Below are 10,764 nucleotides of genomic sequence, written 5' to 3'. Positions count from 1 at the left end.
ATGAACATAAATGGAAAAAATACTGTTTTTAAAGCCAAAACCTATAGAATTTGTACGTGTTTATACCATCTTTAAAATCTCTCTGATGGCACAAGTCTCCATTTGTAGAAAAGCGAGACAATCCCAGGGAAAACTGGTGCACTGCATTCATCTTAGAGTCCCCTTGGTCATATCGCTTTGTGTGTGTTTTGATGCAACCACTGGGAGGCGCCAGAGTTAGAAAATATTCAAATCCTACACTTAAATCCCTTTTTCATACATGCGCTGGCTTGGCTTGACTCGCTGTGACGCAGCAGGGATTTCCATCTCCATTATAACAGGGCTACCTGTTTGAAGGTGTGTTTTCAACTGTCTTCATGGATTTTAAGGCTGTTGCTATGATTTTGCTTGGCATCTACTGCTTACTGCTTGAAAAATAGAGGCAGGATGACAAAATGGACCTAGAAGAGGAAGCTGAATCGTCACTGAATATCAACAAAGCCCATTTGACGTCACCGCAACCCGCTCGGAGGCAGGTTGGGTGCACTTTGACCTGACTTCGGGGATGGTCCATCTAGGACACAACTCAGAATCAGTGCGTTTAAAATGGTAATGGAAATGCAAATCAATGCAGCATAGTTTGACGTGGCCACAAGTGCCAATGGAAAAGGGCAAATAGTGGCTTTAATTTAATAAAATATAAACATAATGTCACAACATAACACACAGAAAGGACCACAATGGAAATAAGCTCTTGGGCTTTATTGTGTTTTATTCTTTTGACAAATACTGTACAAAGATATGATGCTTCCTGGTTGAGGCTGTGCATATATTATTTATTTATATGTGTCATATATTTTTTGCATTGTCAATAAAGAATTCAATTTCAAAACAGAAAACACAGTTATGGCAATAATATAACATTTATTGACAGCTCTTAAACAGTGATTTTTGCCAAGCCATAACCTGTTGGTTGGTCGGCCACTTTGGTCTGAAATATCTCAACAACTATTGGATGAATTGCCATGAAATTAAGTACAGAAATCTACTGTGCACACAAGATGTATCCCAATGACAGTGGTGATCCCTAACCTTTCCTCTAGCACCACCATATAATTGACATGTGTGGTTTTCAGTGAAGTATCGCAACATCTACTAGACTGAGTAGCACAATATCAACGTTTTAACTATACCGTTAGCCAGTCAAAATCTGTCCAATACATTTATTTACGACTAAATACCTGCAAAACGATTCCTGTTCCAATCAGCCTCAACTGTACTTTGTGTTTAGTTCTAATTACAGCAAAAGTTAGCGTGTTAACATGCTGAACTAAGATAGTATACACAGTAAAAATTATACCTGCTCAACATCAACATATTAGCATTGCCATTGTGAGCCTGTTAGACGTTAATGACGTTAGCATTTAGCACAATGTACAGCTGCACCTACTGCCTCACAGAACCGTTAGCATGGCTGTAGACTCAACTCTCTATTCTACTCCGAGTGCTCTTCAATAAGAAAGCCATTCTAATGTATCAATTACTACAGTATATTCTGTACATGCATATGTAGGAAAGCAGAAACTATCATTTCATATATCAAGGGGGACGTATCATGCAAATTTCCAAGTCTATATTTATATTCTGGAGACCTACTGGAATAACTTTGCATTATTTACAGTTCAAAAAACTCTTTATTTATCTTATACTGGCTCTTCATGCAGCCCCTCAGTTCATCCCCTGTCTGAAACAGTGTAAAAATAACAGAAAATCACAAAAACCATTATATGTCCCCTTTAAACATTGCTCACATATAAGGTAAAGCCCTTTACTACTTAAACACCAGGATAATTGTAAAAAGTAAGCATTCTTACAGCCCCTTCTCATTGCGTAATAGCTAAACAAGTTGTATTGACATCAGATGTTAGATATAAAGGCCATGTATAAAATACCTTTTATTGCCCAACTATATTCTTTTGAATCAATTTATTACATGAAGTTGTTCTGAAAACAAACTGCCTCTTAAATTCCCCTGGAATTAACTCAAACCAGAGCAAAGAATAACAGCATGAGACACATAGTAAACCCGTGAATCAGTAGGTTGCTGGTACTCCTGTTCGGTGTGGCTGTGGTTAACTGCAAACCTGTGGACACACATACAGTTAACTTGTGATGCTGCCAACCAACGTCTTTGCCTGAGGGACTGACATCAGTCATGTTTGCTGTTTGGAAAATCTTTTAAAACTTTTGATCAGTTCCCTGTATTGTATCACCTCCCAGTGTTTTTACATTTATATATTAACAACACTTTGTTGGATGCAAAATATGGAGCCCTGTAACTGACAAAAGGGAGTAAAAGGTTTTTAGATGCATCAAAGATATAATTGTATACAAAGGTGTGATAGCAAATATGTAAATATGGCCATAATGGTAGTAATAATGGTGGTAAAACAATAAAAATAAACACAAATAGAATTAGAATTTTTATGGGTAACACTTTTACCACCCTCTATTTAGCATTTAAAAGCAGTACATTAACAGCTAATAAATGGTTTATAACACTATAATGTTGTTGGCAGATACAAATATTTAATGTATCTGTCAACAACTATAACTCCATTCACAAGGGGCATTCACAAGGGGACGCTGGTGTATAAGCAGATAGTAAATGACCATATGAAACAGCAATAATAATATGAAACAAGTCATAATTTCTGACAAATACTGTGCATTAATAAACACTTAAAATTAGTTTCAAATATTGTTTTTATACAGCTTGTGAATGCTAATGAAGGGGACTTAAAGTAAAGTGTTACCATGTTATATAATCATCTGTATTGTTAATTAAAAATTGGACATTTGGAGAGTCAAATGGGAAATATTGCTTGGAGAAAATAGAAAATAAATGAATAGTAAAATGTGTGCTGAGACTTGAGTTATATTTTTGAATCGTCTGATAACCTTTTAGTGTCATTTTTGTGGCTCCATGGAAACATTCTCATTAAAAAACATAGATTACATACAAACATGAACTAATCATTCAGCAATTTAAACTATTAATACAAGTTAGATTTTAAAGCCTAATATGAATTATTAGTAATTTGCATAGTTGCAGATTGTAAATATGTGTAGAAGAAGAAGAAGAGGGCAATGACTGAAAATGACAAAACTTTAAACTCACCTTTGACATCCACGTTAAACTTCACAGTGACAGTCCCGATGTTGTTGTGGACAGAACAGATGTATTGCCCCTTGTGCTCCAAAGTTACAGACTCTATAGTGAGAATGTCACCACTGAAGGGGGAACCAGTGGCTGATGGGAGCGTCCAGTTGTAGGAGGGGCTGGGGTTTCCCACAGCAGAGCAGTTCAGTTGTAGACGGTCTCCTTCTGTGATGGTGATCAGATCTGGATATGATGACTCCTTTAGCTGAGGCTCATCTGTGTGTTGATTGAGGGAGGGAAGATACAAAACATGTCATTACAGAGAAATGGAAGCAATTTTGAACTTTAAACAGATGAATGCAGATATACACCACAGTACTGGCCCTAACATATACTTTTACTTCACTATATTAGAGGGAAACATTTATTTAGAGGACGGGTTCACAATTTTTCCAGTCTGTCTTAAAACAACAGACAGGTGCCCAAATAATCATTGAAAGAGGTTTTCCTCGCTGTAATCATTCCTTCTGTTCATACTGACCATTAGAAAATCCCTTCATACTGCGTTTACAATGTAAGTGATTTTTGAACAAAATGACTGTGGACACACTGTGGATTTTGGCCCCCATCAATATAAGTGCATTATGAATGGCCAGTATGAACAGAAGGAATGATTACAGCGAGGAAAACGTCTTTCAATGGAAATTTGGGCACCTGAATGTTGTTTTAAGACAAACTTGAAAAACTGTGAATCCGTCCTTAAATGTTACTCTTTAAGTAAAGGATACAAAAGAGGCCAACATGATGACCAAATAAAACTTTTTTTTAAAGAGTTATGTGTTTGTGTCATGTGTTTTTTTTGTCAATGTCACATTAAAACTTTTACTAGCTGTCTCAGAAATAAGATGTGTGTCCATTTTGTTGTCAGACTCACAGTAGACTGTTGCTGTGAGTTTTCCTGACTCCACCACTGGAGGAGGCTGTGGTCCTTCAGCTCCCAGGTCTAGCTTGGCTTCACACCAGTACTCTCCTCCATCATCCTCTTTACTAGGGGTGATATCCAGAGTGAAGGTCTCATTCACTGCTGTCTTTTCTGTGTTGTTGGACTGTAGTCTGTGCAGTTCTGTCTGTCCTCTGTAGAAGGTCACATTGAGGTTACCAACAGGAGCAACTTCCAGGACGTTACACTGCAGTGTGTACAGATGACCTGCAGTCATCGGCCCAGAGTGATTTAGGAAGCTGAAACTGACATTTTTTGGAGGCTCTGGGGAGACAAACAGAGAGATGTAGTGAGAGACGCAAACAGTAAGATAAAGGTGGTGAAATACAGCTGACAATATGAAAAAACCTAAATCTATCCAACATATTTATTTATTATTTTGATTATATATATTTAATTGTTACAGTAGTATTTTTTGTTCAACAGCAAATTTACTTACGATAGACGGTTATAGGCAGTTTGCTACAACACTGGTTATCATCATTATCAGTATAATAGCACATGAGAGGTATATCCCATTCAGTCAGGCTGTTAACCTTCCATGAAATCGTGGTTCCATTGTTTGTACGGCTCCCCACAGAGTTTTCCAAACCATATGTATTGTTTAGGCAAGCGTGCTGACAAGCCAAGCACGTGGCAGAGGTTGGGTCACCAAACTTCACTACCAGTCTGGATGGAGTGAATACAGGTTTATCTGCACAGCTTTCATCTGTAACACAGACATGAAATGCCGAGATGAAAAACATGAACAATGAAACTATGAAAGTACATTAAACAGTCATTTCACACACAATGTCATTCAAGACACCGACAGTTAATCAGTGCTGTTTATCTTGTAACAGAGTTTACTCAACTAATTTTCAACTAATTTATATTTTTCCTACATAGAATATCCATCTCTACTTAATGGGTGGATGTTACTGGTCAACCTAAAATGGTCTGTAAACTGAACATTAGCAGTTGTCCTGCTTACATGTGTTTTTCAGGACACACACACACACACACACACACACACACACACACACACACACACTTTTGATCCCATCTCATATACAAGTGTTGAAAACATTAAAAATAAATAAATAAATAAACAACCAAACAAAACAACACACTAAGCTGTGTTTGGCGGCGTATATCTAGGCTGTGTGGCAACTTTTACATCATTCATTTCGTCTACATGAAGCAGTAAACGCTCATTGTGGCGGAGCGACAAGTGTAGAAGACTCACCACAGCTGGACACATGAAAGTCGTGCAGAGAGTCCAGCAAAGAAACAGCGAGAAATGCGTAACAGAGAGAAAACATGATGTCCCGTCAGTCTTGTGAGCAAACAGAGCTCCTGGTAATAAAAAACGTTGAGCCACAGTCCGACAAAAGGTATGACTGAAATTGAAAGTAAACGTGCTAAAGAAAGCTATGAATGGGAGGATACCTGCTTCCCACTCGTGTCGTAATGATTAAAGAAATGAAAAAAACTTGTGGTTTTTGCGGAACGCCGCTTACTAATCATCACATCTAATCATACTTACTCTGATACACACACATTATCAGTGGTGGAAGAAGTACTCCGATCTTTTATTTAAGTAAAAATAAGAATATCCCCTTCCCATGTGGTGGTGGTGGTGGTGGTGGTGTGTCTTAGGACTGCGCTCCTCTAGACAGAGACCTCAGATGTTGTACCTGGAATCTGCTAAAGTTTAAAGTTTTTTAAATGTTTTCTTTTTGCTTTTAGTACTGCAGTTGGTGGTGGCCTCCAGTCACAGGTGTAGTTGGTGCTCTGGGAGTTCATTCACCTTTCATAGTTTGAGGTATGTAGTGGCACATTATTTAGTCTGTGTTTCTTTTGTTTGTGGTGGTATCTGTCTTGTTTTTACAGATATCATACTGCCAATCCCTCTCACCATGGTTGATGGACACTAGGTCACAGTACGACTGTCTATTAGCTCCCTTCTCTAACTTTGGTTTTATTGTTTTATAGATTTTTCACTAAGGTAACCAGTTGATCATTTTTATGCTTCAGTTTTAGTATGTATGTAGATATAATTAACTGTTAATTAGTGAGCTTAACAGCAACAATAGAATCTTAAAACCATCATCAACAACATCAGTGTGAAAAGAACCAGAAAAAAAATATCATATCACATACACATAAATACAACAAAAACACATTATGGCTCAAGTAAAATTTCATCAACCTGTGACCTTCCATCATAAATAAGTGATCTGATCGCACCTCCAAAAGTAGGCTGATTAACAGGCTCAACAGGTGGTCGCCATAACTCAACAGTTAATCTCCATGTCTCCATTTCCCTCTGAAATGTAGTGGAGTGGAAGTATAAAATAGTATCAAATGGAAATTCCCAAGTAAAGTACAAGCACCTCAAAATTATACTTAAGCACAGTACTTAAGTGAATGTACTCAGTTACTTTCCACCACTGTGCTGTTTTTACTCTTCGAAGGCGTTTCTAAACAAACTACTGTATTCACACTCTTCAGGACTAAGGAACAGTGCAGCGGTGTGACTCATTGATGTGTTTTTAATAGTTTCATAAGTAGATCAGATCATTGTTGATTTGGCTCTCTACGTGATATAACAATAAGAAAAACATAGAAAATCACCAGCTTTATCATTTTAGGGAACACATTCTCACAGGAGCGATTCTCACCACCCTTCCTCAGTTTCCTCATTGATTAACCGCATAAGCTGGTGGTCTGACCCACTGAACTAGTCACCACCAAGTTACCACTCATACATATTGATCTGTGCACATGATATCTGTCGGCCCAGAGGTAATCTACAAAGCAAAACAAAACTTAAACTTTGGTACATTTGGTGTACAAAGTACAGGAAGTTTGGCACTCATGATTTGTGCAGAGCTACAGAGAAACATTGTTCAGCTGAACCGGATTGATCTTTATCGCTTAGCTTCCTGAGAGCCCTCCCATGATTAAAATCATGTACCACTCCTCAAATCTGTCCTTTATTCTTTATCATTTCTTTATTATCTTTATGTCCCATTAAAGGCAAATGTAGAATGCATGACTCTGTATTAGAATAACAATCTCAATGGAGGTATTTTGATGACACTAAGGTGAGTGTGGAAAAGAGCAGCAGAGTCACAAAATTAGAATACAATTAGATGTCACGTAGAGTCTGTTTTCTGCCAAATTCATAATGTACCATCAGCGAATTGGAATTCTGGATGTCAGCGATTACAAAACCATCTGTACCACTTACCGGTAATTACACTACCTTTTTACGAAAACAAACACTGCCATTAACAGCTGTCTTAAAGCAGCACGATTGCCTTTCCTCCTTTTCAGAGTTATTGCATTTTTATAATCAAATTTATAAAACAATTGTTATTCCATTTTGAATATTTAACCCTCTCTCTATGCATAAAATTGCAAAAATATGAAAAATCAAATATTGAAGTCTCATCTACAAATTCATTTTGACCCTTTGTGATGCAGTCCCCCCCCCCCCCAAATTGTTTTTTCTTCATTTTTGCCTTAATTAAACAGTTTGAATATGGAAAGAAATGGCAGAAACAGGGACAGAGGGGTATGACGTGCCAACAAAGCAGCCGGAGTCGACCTGATGCATCTTAACGAGTACCTCAGCAAACAACTATTGGTTCCATTGAACATTTTGCGAACGTTGGACAGACTGTGGATTTTGGCTCCCATCACTTACATTAAAAGTGCATTTGAAGGGGATCTTTTAATGAGTTCCTCTATGAACAAGAGGAATGATTAAAGCAAGGAAAACCTTTTTCAGTGTTCATATGGACACCTGACTGTTGTTTTAAGACAGACTTTAAAAATTGTGAACCTATCCTTTAAAAAGGTACCCTGTGGAGGGTTTGACCACTACTAGCGCTATGGAGCAATGTTTTGATGAGTGTTTAGTTTGCACCTGTGCATGTTAACGAGGGCGGCAGCACACAGGTGACACGTTGTTTGTGGTAACGCGCCAAGAAATGCAGCAACAAGCCAGGAAAGGCAAAGAGGAAGACTACATCCATGTTTTCTGGCTGGCAAACAAATAGAAGTTTTAATATATTAAGTTCTACAGATGACTTGGAGGTGCTGAATCTTTTCCCAAGTACTTCACGCTGGTTTGATGAATCCAATCAGAACTATTTCATTGACGACAATCTGTGAATTTAGGGATTTTGTCCAGTAAAATCATAATGAGAATCAGTAAGGATGCACAACCTTGACAGAACCCAAGCAAACGGACCCTTTCTGTATTGTAAAGACCTGGTCCAGTACTAAATGACCAGTATATAATCCAGTTTGCTAATCTGAGGTTGAACAATCCTGGCATGAGACTGAGAATCTCTACTTGTCACTCAACATTTAACACATGTTCACTTTGCAGCAACACAAAGATACAATGAGTCATCAATGTAATTTAATCCATTTTTATTTAGAATTTTAAGATATTTTCAATACAAAATCCTGAACACAAAAAACAAAATTTAATTTAAGACAAAAAAAAAAACAAAACTTCCACAACTGAAAAAAATTCATGAATAAAAAAAAAAATGTACAAAAAGTCTCTGTTCTGTAAAACCAGAAATGAACCTAATCAGTTTTAATCTGTCAAAGAACCTGATTACCTGAAACTTGATAATGAAACGGATGTGAAACAGAGACGAGCCAGGACAGTACAGGCCATGTGACTTCCACGGTTACTCTCACTGTATGCAGTAGTTCCAGTGGCGCTCGTTGGGTAACACCTGACTGAGCCTGAGGGAGCAGCTGATGGTGGGCTCATAAAACACAGCATCTGGTTCCTCAATCTTCACTTCTGTCTCACTTTTGGTCTGGCACACCGAGCGGGTGAAGAGTGAGGGTTTAGGACCTTTCACCAGAGTTCTCTTCGTCACACAGCCCATGTCTACAAGCGCCTACAGAGGAGACAGAGAGGTTGTCGAGAAGGTAATTGTAAAGGTTCTATTTCAAAGCATTTAGTGTTCAATGTGTTGTATAATATCACTAAAATCATTTTAAAGCTGTAGTGTGCGGGACTTTTGTCTCCCCCTTCTGGCAGTGAGCGTAATTACAAAAACACTGTCAACACGTGCTCATGTCATAGGCTCCGCTGTAGCCTGCTCCATCACTACTGTTGCGGCTGTAAAATGGAGGATAAATTGTTTTGAGCATCACACAAACCCCACGCAAAATGACTCGTTTCATTCTCAGAATTTGATCCATTCGGTCCGTTAACATTTGGAAAGTCTAGAAGAGCCGCACGATTAAATTATTTTATCCCCATTCAAGTTAGCAGAGAGCTAACCGGAAGTTAGCAGAGAGCTAGCCGGAAGCTAGCCGGAGGTCTGCATTCATACATTCATCCCGCCAGTGCGGGAATGTCAAACCCGACACCAGATTAAAAACTCTGGTATAATCTCTGAGAGATTTATCTGGCGTTTGGCAAGGACTTCAATGTAACAGACGTTCATTTATATGTTCTGTACTACTGCAGGTTTAAGCACAAATTTGATTCAAAAAGAAATGCATAAAAACATGAGCAAGTAAGTTGCCCAAATGAATATTTGCACATTATTTAAATGCTGCATAAACTAAGGAAGCACTATATATGGAGGAACATCCACACTAACTCTGGTACAACTAAGGCTGCAACTCATGATTATTTTCATTACCGATTAATTTGTCAATTATTTTCTCAATTAATCAATTAATTGTTTGGGTTGTAAAATTTCAGAAAATGGTGAAAAATATTGATAATTGTCTTTTGCCCCCAACAGTTCACAACATAAAGACATTCAGTTTACTATCATAGAAGACCAGAAAATATTAGAAACCAGAAAATATTCACATTTGAGAAGCTGGAATCAGATAATTAATTATTTTATTAAAAAGAAGATTCCATCAATTAATTGATCATCAAAATAGTTGGTGATTAATTAAATATTTGGCAAGTAATCAATTAATTGTTCCTCCTGTCAACCTCATGACTCCCGCTCATTTTATTCTTTAATTTTTGGGCTTTTTGGTGGACTGGAGGGATGCTAGAAATAGCATGACATCAACACTTTGTCTTGAGTGGCAGCAAGCTCTTCAATATCAGCCAGCCTTTTATCACCTCACAGTCAAGTGTGAAAACCTTTTTGCAATATTTCAGCTTTTTCTTTTCCATTTACGGTGTTGTTTTTTTCTTTCTTCTTTTTAATGTAAAAATTATGCAGACAGGTGAATGGGGACACAGCAAGAGAAAACGCAGAACAAAGCAGGAAAACACTTTCAGTCAGCTGGCACCCTGTTTTTTTAAGACAACAGTTGTGATTCAGAGTGTTTCTTCTTATACTGAAAGACAATTTTGAGTATGAATATGATGAGATTACTTGTGCGTTTACCTGCACGAGGTCCAGTACCGCCATTGGCTGCAGCACATCTTTGTAATGTTCCACCAGTGTCTGCTGTGTGAGCCCGGGCCGGGACATGATGTGGTAAAGAATGGCCTCCAGCATGCCCTTACACACCTGCCGGTTCAGCTTGCCATCAACCATGCGCCACGGTCGGCTGATGAAACTCAGATTCTCCCTGTGTGGGTAAGAGGAGCAGAGAAGAGATGATACACTGGAAAGAG

At 38.1% G+C, this 10,764-nt stretch overlaps 2 protein-coding genes across 2 annotated transcripts in view; both read right to left on the bottom strand.

Annotated features, from left to right (window-relative positions):
- Positions 1 to 922: 922 nt before the first annotated feature.
- Positions 923 to 5,688, bottom strand: LOC137180064 (vascular cell adhesion protein 1-like). The gene is made up of 5 exons (XM_067585252.1): positions 5,371 to 5,688; positions 4,582 to 4,851; positions 4,077 to 4,406; positions 3,161 to 3,418; positions 923 to 2,123 (listed from the first exon to the last, which is right to left on the bottom strand). The coding sequence occupies exons 1-5, from the start codon at positions 5,444 to 5,446 to the stop codon at positions 2,023 to 2,025; spliced, it is 1,035 nt and encodes a 344-aa protein (XP_067441353.1). The 5' UTR covers positions 5,447 to 5,688; the 3' UTR covers positions 923 to 2,022.
- A 2,868-nt stretch (positions 5,689 to 8,556) lies between these two features.
- LOC137173443 (general transcription factor 3C polypeptide 1) overlaps positions 8,557 to 10,764 on the bottom strand; it is a 24,580-nt gene continuing 22,372 nt past the window's right edge. Inside the window, exons 39-40 of the mRNA XM_067578285.1 lie at positions 10,532 to 10,756; positions 8,557 to 9,061 (exon numbers count right to left, since the gene is read on the bottom strand). Coding sequence (XP_067434386.1) covers positions 8,849 to 9,061; positions 10,532 to 10,756 — 438 coding nt within the window. The 3' untranslated portion in view covers positions 8,557 to 8,848. The remainder of the gene's footprint in view (positions 9,062 to 10,531; positions 10,757 to 10,764) is intronic.

This window comes from Thunnus thynnus, chromosome 3 (assembly GCF_963924715.1).
Source record: "Thunnus thynnus chromosome 3, fThuThy2.1, whole genome shotgun sequence".
Classification (NCBI taxonomy): Eukaryota; Metazoa; Chordata; class Actinopteri; order Scombriformes; family Scombridae; genus Thunnus; species Thunnus thynnus.
This window is presented reverse-complemented; position numbering and strand designations above follow the sequence as displayed.